The 18,625-nt window shown below is 41.1% G+C and overlaps 1 protein-coding gene across 2 annotated transcripts in view; it reads left to right on the forward strand.

Annotated features, from left to right (window-relative positions):
- LOC124302595 (alpha-mannosidase 2) overlaps positions 1 to 18,625 on the forward strand; it is a 79,698-nt gene that overhangs the window by 41,228 nt on the left and 19,845 nt on the right. For both annotated transcript variants that reach the window (XM_046758907.1, XM_046758908.1), the window contains exon 3: positions 8,589 to 8,681. In XM_046758907.1, the coding sequence (XP_046614863.1) occupies positions 8,589 to 8,681 (93 nt within the window). The remainder of the gene's footprint in view (positions 1 to 8,588; positions 8,682 to 18,625) is intronic.

Consider the following 18,625-nt stretch of genomic DNA (forward strand, 5'->3'; position numbering starts at 1 on the left):
ATGGCGGTCAGCAAGAAGTTCTAACAAACTGTACGAGCATCTTGGTACATGCTGAATATGGCTCGGACTTAAAAGATACCCGGGTTTTGTTCTCCAAATTATCGTTGCTGGGGCCAGACGGTCTTCGGCGTTCTTATGGAAGCTGAAAATCGAGAGTGGCGATATCACTATCGTTTGCACACAGTGTCCCTCAAGTGCGATAAAAATTTTCGGGATAGAGGATATAAAGGTTCATCTTTATGACTGGTTACCTATCTGAGTAAAAAACATTGTGCACGATTTATAACCCACTTTTTTTGGTCAATTCTTTCTAGGAATACTTTGAAATTTTCTGCAGTAGTTCCACTTTCGATCAATAATATTAACGAAACGTATACACTCGGCTGTATTTTTGTCCGTGCAGAAAATTTCTCAGATTTCCTTGGAAACTCCACCTTCCAATGGTTACAAGAAGCACTTTGCACGCGGTTCCAGACAGCTCGGAGAGCTGATGCGCGTCGCCGATAATTCCACTCGGGTAAAATTCTTTGACAAAAATACGTTCGATACTTCGACTTTTCTGGTACCTGCGTATCACTCGTGTCACTTACGTTATGAGTGTGTAATGCGGTAATTGTGACGTCAAGCTGCAACTGGGATTCTGCTCGATCGGTAACAGCGTCAGCGCAGGTGCAGCAGTGGATACTAGTGATCTGACGAATGTAAAATTTTAAGTATACGTGAATGCAAACGCGAATGAGAATATACATTTTCAAATCTGGCGCTATTTCTGTACGACTAAAAGTCGCCTATTTATTGACTGACAGGTAGACCATGCGAGTCGCACATTGATAACGGAAACAAATTACTTTTGCGATTAGAGTGTGATTCAAACCTGAAGAAAAACTTTTATAATAAATGTTCGTAATCAAATCAATGTTTTTTCGTCTTATTTAACATTATTTTCCCAGTTTTTATAAGCAAAATATGAAGCATTTGCGACATTCACATTCGCAAAATATTCGCACGATTTTTGCGAATGCGGACGTCAAGAAATATGTGAATATTCGTTACATCACTAGCAGATACTAAACTGCTTTACCGATGAATTTCGTCTCCCGCCGCCACAAATATCCATTATTCATCGTGCGTCCGTTGGCTAATATAAATGGGTAAAATTTCCGTTATATTTCTGCGTTGAACCAACCCCTTTTTTTGAATACACCCACGCCGCTGCTCGTATTCTTTTCACCCGATCTTTATTCCCCGCTCGATCTTCTCTCTGGATCGGTTCTCCGTTCGCTCCCGTTTATTGTGAAGACGTGCCATAAAAAGAAACCATTGGAAAGTAGTCCAACACCCTCGCGGATGATGGAACTCTGGATATAGAAAACTGGAGCTATATGATCCAGCAGATTATTTGAAAGTTTGGATTTGATACACTTTGAGAATGGTTTGATTACTAACCACGTCACAATTGTCACCATTTTTTTTTTTTTTTTTCTTCTTCTTTCATCGTTCAACATTCATTTACGACGAATGAACATGCAAACCGCTCGTTTTCACGTACATCGTTATATTGTTGTTCATTGTAGTCACGATAAATATCCGTAAAAGTTTCTTCTGCTCATTCGTACCTAAAGTTAAAAACTTGGTCTGATTATCCTTGTCCGTAATCACTCCGAACTGTTTTTCGCCCTTTCAGTTTTCCGCGATGCCACATAAATTCATGAGGATGAAGTTAGTAACGTTACTGTAACGATGCATGTTTAGGAAAAATCGTTACTCCGCACTAAAATTTAGTAAACCCTATAATAGATAAAATATACTGATATTTTTCAAAGCTAACTCGTTGAAAGGCATTATAAAATTTTGTGCAATAATGATTGTTTCAATGATCGTTCGTTACGTCAACGTTACTATAACTTCAGCCTCATAAGGATTCGGCATTATGCTGCACCCTGAGATAAATTTCATTTGTTACAGTAATTAGAAGAATTCAGTAAAACAGGTATCGTTAAAAAGACTGTTTGAATATTGTTGTAATTACGAACAACGAGGTACGCGAAACCATTTAGCGCTATTGTCGATCCTTTTTTGGTGATTGCAAGGGAATATCAGTTTGTTCGGTTTAATGTACTTTTTTAGTTGAATAAGGCTTTAACATCAATTTATCGTTGCACAAGCATTAAATTTTCGCAACAGTTACAAGAAAATATAGCAACAGCGATCGTAATGACTTTCCGGTAACAGTTACAAAACTAATTTTCATTCTATACCTAGAACTATATTTTTGGATCTTGGTAAAAAATGAAAATAGTTTAAGACTGAGCGGTAACCGGAAATAAAAATTTCTCTCAGTGCAGCATTTTGATCAACCTTGTCTTGCGCATGTGAATTTGCCATAATTTTCTATCCACGTATATAACTCGATGTTAGACATTACCTGTAATAAATTTATGGCCCGTTTTTCACAGGTAATCGTACAATATTGCTTGAAATTTAAAACTTTCATTGATCACGGATAGAACATAACTACAGGAGAAAACTTGAACAACGTGTCGACACGTTAATCGGCCTGTGCGAGTAAGTTGATCGGTATTTAGAATCCTGAACACTCTGACAAATGGATATTAACAGTTTCGAGGCACGAAAGGTTCTTGCCGATGTTTATGCAGCTTGCTTATCTACGAGGAAAAAAAGACAATGTTAACGAGAATTGAAACCATGGAACGGCACGCCAATTCATCTTATACAATAATATTATATACACAAATATAGATTTCCGTATACGAAATGATTTTCCCATGTAACCACGGTGATGGATCGCTCTTCCTAATATAATGCGAGAATAAACTTTCACCCCGATGGAAATTCTGCGGGTGGAATGAAATTAATTGCCCATCATTTTTATCACGATATCGATCGAACTTTTTAATCCTCTGTTCTGTACTTTATTTCTTTTTTTTTTTTCTAGTTTTTTTCCTTGCCATTGGCTCACCCAATGGACGAGCTAATTACATGCGACTTTGACTTCGGGCGGTGCTTGAGGGATGAAGAACCCTGTGCACGGATATCGGGGTATAAAAAAAAAAACGAGGAAGAAAAGAAAAAAAAAAAAAAAAAAAACGGCAGCAACCGAGTGATGAATGGATTCCGTCACTTTTTGAGCGACTAGCAATTACAGCGGAGATTTTCGAAGCTTATCGAACAAAACAGAATTCACAGCATGATCAGAATTTGGAACTGAATTTACCGTTCATGTTCGGAAGGCAGATATTCACTCCACAGTTAGTCTTGCTCGGGAAGAGATTGTGAATTATGCACGATGAGAGGTAGATTTTACATATTTGAGATAAGCGAAGTTAGTTCTTGCGTGACGAAATTTTCATTTCAAGAGCTGTTGGAGGGCGAAAATCTGGAAATATCTATAAATAAATGCGACGTGCGTAACATTTGGAAAAAGTTTCAGGCATTCTTACCTTCGTTGGATTTTGGCACTAATTTGACGGACGCTAGACAATGTTGTCATAATATTACAGACGGTTTCGACGATTTAACGTGAAAAATATCTAGCCTGGAATTAGATGGTGCCCGTTCCACGTAAATTGTATGGCCTACTTTTTTCGTCCCGTTATTACGGTCACAAATTGCAGGTACCTCATATGTTACTCGACCACGCTGTCGGATAGAAATTGTTTTATTTTTATCTCGCTACGCATAGAATCGTATGGGAAGCACAAAATTGGAAGCCTGCCTATAATGTATTTCACAATAGGTGAATGCTTGTGATTAGAAATGAAATCATTGAAATAGATCCGCATCGAAATAACATGATTCATTATACATGTACAAAATGCTCCCTTCATTATCTTCGCCCCCTTCCCTGGCACGAATATTGTGCAATGATGCCCAGGTAGAATCCTGATAAAGAATAACTCGAATCACACTCTACAATATCGTTTTGCAAAAAAAAAAAAATTTACAATCGTCTGATACAATTTTCGATTTCCAATTTATTGTATCTGTTAAAACGAACGTTTGCTGGTAAATGTTTCATTTTACTCATGACTGTTATACAAATACCTCCGTTTTGCAGGTAATGTTCGGTAATGGGAAAAAGTGACTAATGCATGCGACCCGCCTCTATCTTGTTTTCTGTCGTCCGTCGAGCATAAAATGATGGGGGGGACTAAAAGGTGGATGAAACGCGAAGCAAAAACAAGTAGGAACTGAAATATTGTCTTGATATGAAAATTTAATATCGGAGAACTTATCGCGCGAGAGGGACTGAGTTCTGTCACGCCAGTCTCTGCGTTCGTATGGACACGACGTATACTGCATGCATACATACATGTGTGCACACTCTCCACCCAGGACCATGTACCCTGTGCACATTCGCATCGAATTACGGCCACCCTACGTACCCATGCAGACCCCCACCTCGCATACATATTCATGTAGGTATACGTATACATCATCTTCGTATATAAGCTGGTAAATAGGTGTAACTACCTGCGCCTATAGACGTGAGTGATATAAGCTATGAGCATGATCCTGTCTTCTTACTCGTAAAATAACCTCTCTTGCTTTCGTTCTATGCTGAGGTGGATTTTTTTTAATCTGAAAAACTCTGTACGTCGTTGATTGTTCATTTATAAATGCAGCGGTATCGTCGGTCACTGACAATGAATTCCAGAAAGTCTAACCGCTGGTTTATTCGTATGTTGAGACCGTTCCGACATGTAAACAATTCGGAATTGAGTCTAATTAGCAAACACGGAGTCTGTACCATTCAGCTTCGTTATTACATTCTTATTATTACGACCTCTAATTTTTTTAATAAATATCAAGGTACTCCAGTCTCGAGGTGAATAGGTAGGCACTTAACGTGATTCCATTCGTAGGATAGAAATCTGTAGAATATGAGTAGCTGGGAGAGTGTAATGAGGTACTTGAGTATATCTGTCACAGCGGATTGCATTTTCTTAATTAGTTTTTCTTTCCACTTTGCTCTGCTATACATCGTTTAACAAAAGCAGACACGGGTCGACGTTTGAATTATGGTACAATTAAGAAATCTTACAGAGGATTATGCGGCGTAGACGTCGCTCGCTGAATGTCGTCGAGTAGGATTTTTCTTTCAAGTGAATTCATTCTATCGTTGGAAACAAACAGCCGTGAGCATCAGACGATCACTCGCTCTTGTACCTTCGCTTGGTTTTCGTTCTTCTAACAACCTGCATCTGCCTTTCACCTTCCAGGTTCAATCCTTTTTCCCGCATTCATCGCTGACCAGACACCCGCTTTGAACCTGAATTCTGTGAATTTTAGTTTCGAACCGTATCTGGCAGACTTCTGTGGTTCCTTAGATTCAAGTGGTGAGGTTATACGATTCTAAAGTAAATTGATTTCTGGTATAAAAGCAACACTGAAGTTGCCGAGAGAGCAAGTTGATTACGAATCCGTTGCTTGAATGGTTCTTCAGCTTTCGAGAGGCTGCAGACGAAAATTGAAATCATTCGTCCTCGAGGACGCTGGGTGAAAGATTGAACCACGCTTTTACGCGGGACTACACGATGATCTACTTAGAAACCGACTGAAACTCTCCGGAAAATCCTAGCCATCGGGACGCGTATTTGCAGCAACACAATATGTGGCCTAATGGATAGTCGATATTCAAATGCACACGATCCTACCATCGTCCGGCCTTTGCGTGTTCTGATACGGTAATACACTGTAGGTGTGCCTACACATGTGCCTATGCAGGATGGCGCTGGTTGTTACCCAGTTACGTATCCGGCATGTACCTACCCCTGTGTACAATACACCGGCAAGGAGGACTTCCGGGGACGTTCAGAACAGCCTAGTTCCTCTTACTCAACACCAGAAAGTGTACAAAATTTGAACCAGGATCGTCGTTCGAGTCCAAGTTGTACAGCCGAAGCCAGTCAATTAAGGTACAGTGTCGCCGTTACGGAATATTGAGACCCTGAACCCATTGAATGGTTCATACGGCTTCGCTTGCTCAACGTAACGAGTTTCGTAGATGCTTTTGGGTACTTGTTATTAACGTGAAGTAGGAAACGCCACAAGGTCTGCACATAGAGTAGCAGCCGCTAGCTGCTCGGATAATTCCAGATCGCTGAAATGGCGAGTACATATTCGGCCGCATTTTCGTTCTTAAATACCCTACGGGTTGTTTGTTTCAACTTGGTGTATCCAACCCAACGGCCCGCACATCCGAAACCTGACAGAGTGGGATAAAGTGCCACGCTGTTATAGACCCTGGAACAAAGGACCACAATTGTTCACCACCGTCTGTCGATCATTCACCTCAACAAGTTCCCTTGCATGACACTCTCTCTCGTGTGTGTGTGTGCCCACATTTTTCTTTCGCCTTCCTTACTTACTCTGCTCTCGAAGAGTCTCGGCACTATGTCGCAGGAAGTAAAGCGACAGGTCTCGAACGCTGTTGGCACCAACCTGTCGAGCCTACTTGTCATACTTAATTTCATTCACACTTGGAGACATGTTTCTAGTGCCTGTCAGTCCGGATCCTTGAAACACTTTCACTGCCAATATATTAATTTTACAATAATTGAGCTGTAATTACTGTCCTATAGTCGTGTATGATAAACTCACGTACTCATATCATCGACATCTATTTTTCATTCGTAGAAGTCTATCCGTTTAAGCCTTACCGTCACTCATCCGTTCATTTTCTCTCTGCTCTAATATCGAGTTGATTTATTTCCAATCCTCCAATCCTCCTTGACCCATTCACCGACGAATTCGGTTGTTCATTGATTGGGTAAAATACATTAGTTCATCATTATAATTTATACATACATTTTTCTGCTCGAACTGTTACCTCCACATACCCATTCTGTCTTCATCACCAAACTACGTTACCTTGCGATTTTCCTCAACAGGTTCTTTACTTTGTTCCCGATCGAAAACTTCCATTCAGCTGCGTCTTCTCCACACTTTCGCTTGCGACCGAATACTTGAAACACCATGTCGAATGCATTTGCTTCACACGACTGGTCGACAAAACGGAAATAGCGGATCACCGAGAGTACCAGAAGTGAGTGAGTAGTCTCACCCGGAGGAACCGATCGATTAGGGACACGCTGTCGGTGATACCTGTCTCTCTATCCAGCACCCATCTGCATAACCCTCTCCACATCCACTCTGCCTCTCTGGCTCTTTCTATGGTCAGCTCATCAATCGAGCTTCCGTGAGCCCATCTATCAGCCGCCCGTCGAGGTGGGGCCATTCATCGTGGCAGGGTGGGAACAGGCCTGCACAAGTTTGACGGAAATGTTCGGTCACGGTGCTCTCGCTATGTCGGAATAGGAAGGCCGTTGTTGCACGCCGCTTGATTTTGCCATAAAAAAAGAGGGAAATATGCGTGAAAAGAAGAAAAACATCAGGAAATAATGGTAGTGGTTTTCTGAAATTGGCTTTGAAGCCATGAAAGTCGACTTTCTTCCTCTACGCACCTCGTTCCCAACAATCTACCTGCGATGTCCTCTCTTTTCGTTTTATCCGAAGGAGAATCGAAAACTCGAAGGGACACTTCTATAGCTTTGAACGTCCGAGGAGTCGGCAGGTGTTTCCGAAGGCCAGGAGATGCAACCGAGATAAACGTCTGACCGGTTCAAAGAGCCGAAACGACTGCCTACACTTGCCTATTTACATTTCTCCGCAGGTGCTTGCTGTCTTCTCTTACATACGTACCCATCGGATTTACCTATTACCGTTTCGTGTTTTACTCTTATTGAATTTTACCAAACTGTTCAGGCAGCTCACGCGTGACGATCGATCTCCGTGTGCGTAAGTATTGCTCGCTTTACGCATCGGTGCTTTCCTCTCCTCTCTCTCACTACGCAACGGTGCACTAATAGGCATTAACGAACCGCCGCTTTGCTCTGCTCTCTCCTCTATTCCGTAATTCAATTCCATTTCGCATGTAAATTTCAACGGTTGCTTTGCGAATTTCTCTACGCTCCGCGGATATTTGCAGTACTCTGTAAGCTCCGTTCATCAGTGACTTTGGTAAACTTCGTTGCGTATAGTTGTTTGTTGTTTTTTACACGCACGGTCATCCGTCTTTTCCCATCTCGGTCAATCTTTCGTTTTTTCTCTTTCTTCCTCTCTCTATCTCTCTCTCTCTCTCTCTCTCTCTCTCAGAAATTAGTCACCAACCACAGGCTTCGGCCCTTTCTCCGTGTCTCCGCCTTTACGAAATACACGTTATAAGCTTATTGGCAAGACGAATCGGTTGTCAGTCTCGTTTCGGGAGGGTCGTAGATAACAAATCGGCTGAAATACATCCTACCATACCGAATGAAGGAAAGGGTAATTTCGATTTGACGGTTCTACCCTCCCTGATCATTCGTTTTCAACGCATTTCTTCTATCCCACGTCAGTTATCACTTTCGTCGTTGATGAATTGAATATACTCGTACGTGAAGTATTTTTACCAATTGCAATGATCAACGAATCGCTAGTGTTGAGCGAAACGATCGTTCTTAATGAACACGGGGACATTGCTCGATATGAATCTGTAGATTACCCATTTATATTTCATTTGTTTTCAGCCTTCCTGGATGAGGAGTCGAGAGTACTGGGATGACGGCTTTGAGGAACGCTATGCAAAATTGATGAAGGACGATCATCGCCCTCCACTGAAGGTAGGTAATCTAAATTGGAAAGGATCATTTTTTGTATTATACAATTACAGTTTCATTTCCTGACCGATTTCTTTGGCCTTTGAAGAAAAAATAAAGGAATCGAGATATTTCTAGTAGGCCTAAGTGAATTTAGGACGATCTTTGCAAGCAACTTGTCAGCCTTTGTGGATCTCGTCGTGGTCGCGTTAGTCGGAAACTCTTATTCGCCAGGAAGAAAAGTTCTCCTTTCAGTTTGTCCCTTGAGAAAATTGTAGCACTATATGCTTTGACTTGGAGACTTCGCCGAGTTATAAGACCTGCAACGCCCTCCGAATAGATACGACAACACCAAGTTTTCCTCTATTTTTTCGTCCTCCGAACTCATCGAACTATATTCTGAAATTTTTTCCACAACCCGATCGTACGTGAAACAGTCCAAGTACATATTATTTTACAAAGGGAAGACAAATCCGTTGAAGAATTGGATTTCACGGATGTTCTCGCAAAATTTTTCAATCTACAAATGGATTGGATACCTGCACTGGATTAATTGTGAATTTGATTCATTCATTGATAAGCACTATGGTTTGATATGCACAGGATTGAAGCGGTGTATCGATAAACTCGGAATCCTCGATATTTTCATCGATAATCAAACGATTGTTCGATCTACTTTATTCGCGTCTCAAAGTCAATGAATAAAATAAAATATCCGAAGACGATGGTTCGATACTGTAAGGAGGCTACGAGTACATGCGCATATGAGTAAATGCATCCTCGTGTATCTGGGTCATATGGATCGAACAAAGGCACGCTACGACGCGATGTATACGAGAATATTAAATTTATTGAAAACCCATCTTGAGGTGGGTGTCCGAAGTTTCATCTTCCTTGTTTTCCAATCCATCGCCGTATGAGCTGTGACGACGTTAAATAAGAATTCACCTACGCTTACACACGCTTCGTAATACCGTGTATTGGGTGTGTAGAAAATTTCTTGAAACTGTACGTTTATTGAAAAGCGTTCACCTTCTCACCTATCGATTCACCTTTCACACACTTACGACTCTACCCCTATTACGCTTTTGTTAGACCCATCTCATTGCGCAGCCTATATCAGACAATTCTAATAATAAGTTGCAGTTTCTATGACTAGCCTGAAGTTGGGTTTCTATGTCAAGTCAAAAAAAAAAAAAAAACGTAACACTATGTCGATACCTGACGTGCATGACATACAACGAGTATCTATCTATATGCAAGTGCAGTAACTTAAGGAGTAACGGCCAAAAAAAGGCCCAACTTTGACGGCGTATTTTGGTATTATGGAAAAATGAATAGGACTTCTTTTCAGAGGGTTTATTTAACACATATATTGAAGTGTGAAGAAATTTTTGTTTATTATCATTTTGATGCAAAATAGCGGTGACAAAACCAATCTTTGAAATCGCCTTTTTTTTTAAATCTCCTTCACGGGAGAACGGATTTCTCGTAAAGTGTAAGACCTGGAACAGAAAACCAAAAAATTTTATAATCTATATACTATGGTGCACTTTTGAAGAAATGAATCGAATTTTGGTAAAAAATAAATGAGCAGTTAATTGTTGATGAAAAAAAAGTTTACATCAATTAAAAAAACGGCTGCGTACATCGTTACATCGTACAACGCAACGGTCCGTTCAAGTAATCCATCCTGCTAGTTTGAAAAAAATGGTTTCGAGAAAAATGCGCTTAAGGTTTTACGAGCACTCAGCGCGCGCTCCGAGGCACTTTGGCAAAGCCGAGAATGGAACCTTTAAAAAAAATGTTGACAATAGAACCAACTGGATATTCTTTTTACGACCCTAAAATATTGTTTGAGCAAAAAAAGAAAAAACAAAAATCGAATTTGCCAAAATACTAAAGCAGTGTTACCTCTTAAAAGGAATCGCACCCCTTGCTACTCTTCGGAAGCAATCAACTTCCGATTAATACAATATACTAACACGGAGTATAATTTAAATCAAAATCAGTAATTTGTCACGGATAGTGGAAAATACGGTTTCTCGCATAACTGTATACGATTGTTTTACTTTTCCTCTTCGAATCTAGTCGCAGCCTTGACCCTTCGCCCCTTTCGAGCTTTGGCTTCTGTAATGCGATTAGCAAAGAGATATATCGTTGGGCCGACAGAAGTATACAGATCATTGCCACCGCATAGAAAGATACCCAGAATCACGTAGCTTACGGTTCGAAAGACATCTTTTTCGGAGCATGATATCCCCATACCCACCGCGCGTAGCTTGTGAATCACGCATCTGACGCTTCGGTTGCATGTACTAAGGCGTGAATTGAGTATACATATAGGCCTATTGTATACAGACTATACGAACCGCCGGATCCATTGGTATTGAAATTCCCAAGACAGAACTATTTCTCTTGGACCCGGACCGCGCTGATGGATTCTGGGACATAATTGAACCTCAGTTTGAGAAACTAAGGACCTCCAGGAGGACCTCGATATTGGATATATGTTCAAGGGTTTGAAGACGCGCCTGTACGATTAGAAAATTGAACATGCAATCTTATTAATGTCACTTTCGTGAACTAAACTACTACCCTTCAGTTACAGACGCCTCTACAGTGGCACCCTTCTTTTTTTTTTTGTCATTTCTTTTCTATTCCATTTCAAATCCTGAATTTTGTTGCATTTTCAAGTGAAAATATACTTAAACCTTGGAATGATTAGAATTTTTTTGCAAATCCATGATTGTTTGTAATTTTTATAAATAAATATATGAAGAAAAAAACGTATTTATGTGAATGTAATTCGTTAGTGGAGAAATTTGACGATAAACGTGTGCTAAGAACGCTTGGAATTCATTGGTTGACAAACAGATATCTCAGAATGGCCATTAGATTTTGAAAATTCAATGCCTAGGGGTAGTTTTCACCCTTCTGAGGGGTGCATATAAATAGTATTGGGGTTTGCATCTATTCTCGGCCTCAAATCGTACCGTCTCAAAATAAGTATTCATATAAGTCTTATTCAAGACTGTTGTGCAAAACAATGTTGATAATTCATTTGTTTTCACCCAGTTCTAGAGGTTGTTTTCGGTTTTAATAAATTTTGACATCAGATTCGCATTCAGCATCGTAAAGTACTCAGGAAACGTAAAATTTGCACTTCCAAGCCAAAAAAATCAAAAAAATCTTATCGTCACATCGGCAAGTTCGATGTCACGATTTTTATTTCCACCGTGTTTTTGAAACGCCGGTTCAACCAGAGTTTTAATCCTACCGATCTAGTGTAGTACTATTAATTCACCTATTACATTAGCGTGACATTCGCGATTGTGGTTATTGGACATGATTATTGATCCGTGCGCGTTTTTAAGCGTGTCGCATTCAGAGAGCGGAGGCTGCCAACCATAGCGTTTTAACGCTACCTCGAAGCAGCGCCAGAGAAATTCGGATTAAACTAAGACAGCCTTCCCCCTGGAAGAAATTTTGCCGCAATTTAGGCCAACTACATCCAACCCAATCTAACTTGTCAGTTACACTCGGAGCAATAGCGCTCACTTTTAGAACGAATCGGTGCCGACTCAAAGTTAGATTTTCTTAAAGCGACGTCGCTACTACCGTGAAAACTAATTCGCAGTCTCATCTCAAGACTCAGGAGCAGCTGCCGCAGGCCTACCATGCGCCTAAAAATTTAAACCCCTGGGGATATTGGGGATGAAAATCGCGCGATAGGCTCGCGAAGACGCGAGTCCGATAAGACTTCGCCGACATTCTCCAGATTCTGGGACTCGATCCTCCGTGACCCTTGATTCTCGCGTCCCTCCCAGAGGTCCGCACACTGCCGCTGCGGAAGGTCACAAATCTCGTCAGATTTTAGGAGCGAATAAAGCGATTCGGGTCTCGGCTCGATATCATACACCCAGCGCAGGAAAGTGTCGTTTTTACGAGGCTCCTTTCACCCGTATAGGAAACACCCTCCCTCCCTCCCTTAACACTCTGACTCTCCCTAACCGTCCCCTGTCCTGCAAGCTTGACCATTCTCGCCTGGTGATTTCGCCTTTCCTAACCGATGAGCATTACGACCTGGATAATAACCGTTTTCCCGTGGAACTTTTAACGCCGACGAAGATATTCCAACTTTCGTTGAACGACCACCGCTACCCTAAAGGATAACGACACTAACTGTCCTCGGAACGACCCGAATATAACCGGCGAAATGATAACAGTCAAATCATTCCAAAAAGATAAATCTCAGGGTGTTGCAATAGGTGTAAGAAAAAACGGTTGTTGGAGTAAGCTGATTTAAGTTAGAGACTTATGTCAAACTAGGGTTCGAAAAACTCGACTGAAGCTAATGAAGTTCAATCTTGACGACTTTTTCATTCGGAGAAAAAGTTTCAAAATATACAATTTCAAGAGTGAACACCTTGTTGTTAACAAAGTCAAATTTTTTCATCCCAAAATCAGCGTATTTATATTCTGATTGTAAAAGAAACTGACCCATCTGATATGTAAATGAGTTTCCTCGCAATAATACGAAGCAATTCTTCCACTGAGCTCGACAGTTAGTTAAAAAATATCCTGCGTGCACAACCATTACGATTCAGAGAAAATAAACTTACGATACAGAAAAAAACACTTTATCGTTATCCTAAATCTAACTCGCGATCAGATATTGTATGGAAAATCCATTTACGATCATTTTTCATTGCAATTCAACGAGTAGTTGTGATTTTCCAGTGTGAAAAATGGTAGAGTAATGTTTTTTATTTTTTCTTATGTTGTACCTGCAATGAAATTCAGTATTTCAAAATTTGGTTCTATAACGTGATAGACACTTTTTAGCTACACGTGAGAAGATGATCTTGAGTGACACTTTTCGAACCCTTGACTAGACACTTTTTTGACCCGATTTTACATCCCATAGATCCGTAATTACTTATGCATGTGAAGCCATCACAGCTTTCTTGCATCTGAATTTGCAATCTGTTGTGCAGGCATCTGCAATAGTCAGATTACCGAAGTTCTGCAAGCTCAGCGGGAAAATATTCCGGCATGAAACGAGGCAACCCTTAACAGAGGTTAACGTCTGTATCTTGAGGGAAATAGGGAACGGGGCAGATGGAGACAAAATGGGTACTTATCTCTCGTAACTAATGTCTAGCCGTTAAGCACAGCTGACTTGTATTTCTCGCTGCGAACAATAACCGTAAATTTTATCCCGTCGGGCTTCTTCTTCTTCTTCTTCTTCTTCTTCTTCTTCTTCTTCATCTCTTTTTCTTTTTGTTCTGCCATAGAGTTTGCGACCACCTAGGCAGCAGGCTATTCGGTACAGTTACCACATAAGGTGAACGAGCTTTCGGGCCAAGAGATTAACCATTTCGACACTTTGTTATTAAACGAAGAGAACAAAAGCTCCCGACTGACTACTTTTGTCGCGAATTATCAGCATTTGCAACATTAAATTTCGTCAACACTTCGCGTCGTTCGTGGTAAGAGTACAAGACCATGCAGATCGAACAATCTATCTCGCAGCGCGAGTACAGGAGGTAGCTTGCCGTTACTTGGCTGCTTCGATTTGCCGCTTTCATGGATTCACAATGTCATCCTGCAGCGAGGAGGGGATCCTCTTGTGGAAAGATTGCACAATATTGTCGCGTTTATGAAAAGCGGGAAAAGCTCCCTCCGTATACGGTGAGAATATTTCAAGTGGTTGTATTATACCTAGTCGGGATTTTTCGAAAAGCGACATCCTTTTCTATTTCATTTTCGTAATGTACGTACATATATTCGAGTATACGCACAGAAAATTTCTCGTCGAACCGACAAATATTCTCGAAGTTACGCGCACATTTGCAAAGACGCCGCAGAGCGTGTTAAAGTGCTTTTTGAAACTTAATCGAACGCCTTTATCTCAAAACTGTGTTTTCAAAGTCGGTGAGCAAGATTTCTTGAAAACGGCTGAACCGATCAGTCTCAAATTTTCACACAAGATTTATGAATATATCTTTCAGTGTTTGAGCGAAGGTTATTTTTCTATATTTTTTATTTTATAAACAAATCAAGGCGAAAATTTTTGTGGAAAATCGAATTTTTTTTTTACCACCCGTCGTTTTGTTAAAATTTAATATTTTGCTTATTCCTTCGATCAAAGACCAGATAATACCTTACATAGAATAACAATAAAACTTTTTTGTATTTTCATTACGGATGATTCGGTTCAGAGATGTCTTGCTCACCGCAAGACGCCTTTTTTAGAGATGCTCCCGGGGATTGTCTATAGCATCTTTAAAAATCATTATTTTTATATGAATAAATTGAAATGTCTCTTCATGAAAAATCTTTGAAAGATAGTTTTTCTCGGTTTCCTGACCAGGTATAACCCCGCAACTCCACGTCAATACTTTCTGAACATCGCTTGGACTAGGCTTGAAAAAATCTCACCGGCTTATAAGTAACAATAAAAAATATCTTAACTATACCAGGCGTATTTGAACTATAAACATACGGCATTGATAATCCGTTACTGAACAACGGAGCCGTTCCTTTACTATTGTATGCATGCTATACAGTTTCAAATTCACAAATAATTACCAAGTACGGATCAAGCGCCGGAAGTGTGTCTATTCAATCTCAATTAACCCGATTAAATTTGCATTCGAATCTTGTCCTACGAGAACGTGGCGGGAAGCTCCCTGAGAATTTATCGACGCTCGTTATCGGTTAATTCCTTCTAATATAAGCCATACCTAGGCTTCCGTCTGCAATTTTCCGCTATCGTGGTTCCCTAATTGCCAGGCGTGACTCGAGAAACTTGAGATAATCTTTCGTCGTCAGCGCAGCTGCAGACCCCGCGGAGTATAATCCCCCAGGATCTCGCTGTATATGAATGTACATACGATACGATTACGGGATCCGGCTGTGAATCGGGTGAAAAAAGCAACAACGCGAAGGGCGCGTGTAACGTTCAGCGACGTTTCTTCCTGGTTTTTAGACAAAAAGTCCCGCAGCCTTTTGTCTCGTTTCCGAATCCAAGATAAAAGCGACGATTTCGACCTTACCGACTGCGGTTACGATCAGACTCGACGTAATCAGGGACAGGCGAGTCTGAGTTCGGAAAAGGGTTGCAGTAGGTGTAGTATAGGAAAGTCGGTGAGATCGGCTTTCGTCGGCTTATCTTGCGGTACGTTCGACCAAGGGCTGTGTTTTACATCGAAACTTGTATCAAACAAGGTAATCAAGATAGCCGCCTGTGGTAGTAACCGAGAGGCTTTGCCTGCCTCTCCTGGTTCGCCGCACAAACTTCGATTCGGAACGTCGAAGCCTTCCGCGATGCTCAACCGGGGAAGGGATCAATTCGCAAGGTATTCGGGGAGCAGAGGTAGAACCGCGGGCATCGTCTTGCCAAATTATAATTGCTCGAATATTGAAACTGGCGAGACGTACACAGACGCACGCGGATGCGTAGATATGGGGCATTCCGTGACATCTCGATCAAGATTCTACGTCGATGAGATTCGTATGAAAGTTCACGACGAAAAACAGAATTTTTCAACCCAGCGTATCCGAAGTATAATTCTCATGTAAAAAATGCAAACCAATAATAATAATAAGGTTATATTTTTTTATTTATTTATTATTTATCTTATAATTTTATGAAATTTTCATCTTCTAATAGGCGTGAACAATTTTGTTATATTTTACAAGATTTTTCTGAATTTTTTCAGGCTTCGGAAAGTGGTTTTTTTTATTTTCAAGTTTTTAAATCACACGTCAGATACGCCGGGTCGAAAATTTGTAATTGCGTGTTTCGTCATGTATTTTCATGCGAAAAAATTATGAAGTCAATCTAATTGTAAGACATCGGCGTAGAATCTTGATCGAGATGTCATGGAATGCCCCATATACGTACATTTGGGGACGACGAATCTGAGACAGCGAATCTGATATTGGCAACGCAGAGAAACCTGCAGCGCCACAGTCGGCCGAGCGCGAAACGAACGCACTCTCAATTGAGTTAGTTTCGCGCTCCGCCGACTGTGGCGCTGTAGGTTTCTCTGTGATGCCAACATAACTGTCCGGTGTAAAATATTAGCCGATTTCACTCCAACACTTTGACATATCGGTCACTTGCGTGTATTGCCTGGCACGTACCGTACCGCGAATGTTTTAATTAATTTTTTTATACGGACCGAGGTTTCGAAATTATTTTTTGGTCATCAATTTTCGACCCTGACGTAAGTACGACGACACCGAGGAAAAAGAAAAACGGAGATAGGCGCGGAGATAATGCAGAACGCGTATCGCCTGACGCGTGTAACAAAAACCTTTAGGTACTCGTTTCTTGCTTCATCGCGTAAAAGGAAAAGGAATATATCCTTTCGCGTAGTTTATGGCCGCGACTTCCGGAGAACCCGTTACGAGCACCTAGAGCTAAAGCTCCCAGGATGCTAGACGTAAGAATATTTACGTCACGGCCGTGCTGCGGCACGTTAGTCGAGCACTAACCTACGATTTGCTTTTAACCCTCCTTTAACCCGTTTTCAACATGCAAATGTTCCATGCTCATATACATTATACGTCTTATTTCATTATAGGTATACCTTATAAATTACCTAACATGTTCTCGGGTAGGATAGGGAAGCGACTTCGTCTCTCTTCTAGACTGCAAATCCTGATCCCAATCACTAGGCGTTCGATAAAGTTCTGATGGGTGGGGTTCAAGTTTCGAATTTGAAAAGTTTCGAAAGCGCCTAATTCCGAATTATTTGGTGGCGAAACTTGAATGTAAGGAAAACAAACTTTAAAGAAAAAACAAAGTTTCGAATGGTCGGAAACCCGACGACTCAAAGTTCCGAAATGCAAGACTCCGATAATTCAAGTTACGATAGAGCAAAGTTCCGATAAATAAAGTTGCAATGGAGTAAAATTCAAAAAGTTAAAATATACTCGCACAGCGTAGTTTACTCAACGAGTGGGTGTACAAAATGAGAAAAACCGAAAATCAGAATGACCAGGATTCCGAACGTAAAAATATAGAAAATCCAAAACAAAGAAAGATGAAAGTGGTCAAACTTCATCTAATCTTCATAAAAATCTTGGATCATTCGGAATTTTTATATTTCAGATTTTAAAATTTTCTCATTTTCGCGCTATCGGAACTTTGACTTGTCGGAGTTACGCCCTTTCGGCATTTCCTCCTTTGGTAACTTTGAGCCTCGGGTTCCGGACTGTTCGAAATTTTGATGTTTCGTCAAAGTTTAATCTTTCTTTACTTCAACTTTCGCCGCTAAAAAATTCGTGATTCAGTGTTTTCGGAACTTTTCAAAATCCAAATTTCAACCCCACCCCAGAACATGATGACTGATATCGGAGTTTCCGCGGCAGAATAAGTTCATCGAAAAAATTCACATCTTTCGCAGTTTCACCGCATGCCAAAAAGCACGGTAAACTTTTTGCTCATCACGCGTGTGAATTGTGTCGATCTCACTTTGCGCACTTTGGCCCCAGGTAGAAGAGTGCCTTTGAAATTCTCGTTGCGTCGCGTCGCGTCCCGCAGCCTTCTTTGAACGTATTCAATTCATGATCGACGATCGAGAAAACAAGAGTATCGAAAATCGACGTGGCTTGGTTCGGCGTGCCGGAAGAGAGCAGTCAGCACTCGACCGAGTCAGTCTCCGTCGAATCGCTGCTGGCTCGACAAAAAGGTACGTCTAAGGAGCGGGCAGAGCGCCTGCACATCCTGCTTAAGGATTCCGGACGTCGCTCTCTATGCGAAGAAGCTTTACGAGTGGTGGGATGAGCGCGCGGCATTTGTTTTACGGATTGGCTCCTCCGGCGAAATGGTGTTGGTTTGTTTTACCTTTGCCCTTTTTCTTATCCAGCTCCCTTCCTTCATCCTCTTTTTCCAATTTCTCTTTTCTCCCCCCTCCCCGCCCCCCGTTTTTTCTCTCTTCCCTTCAGTC

This window comes from Neodiprion virginianus, chromosome 4 (genome assembly GCF_021901495.1).
Source record: "Neodiprion virginianus isolate iyNeoVirg1 chromosome 4, iyNeoVirg1.1, whole genome shotgun sequence".
NCBI classification, from domain to species: Eukaryota; Metazoa; Arthropoda; class Insecta; order Hymenoptera; family Diprionidae; genus Neodiprion; species Neodiprion virginianus.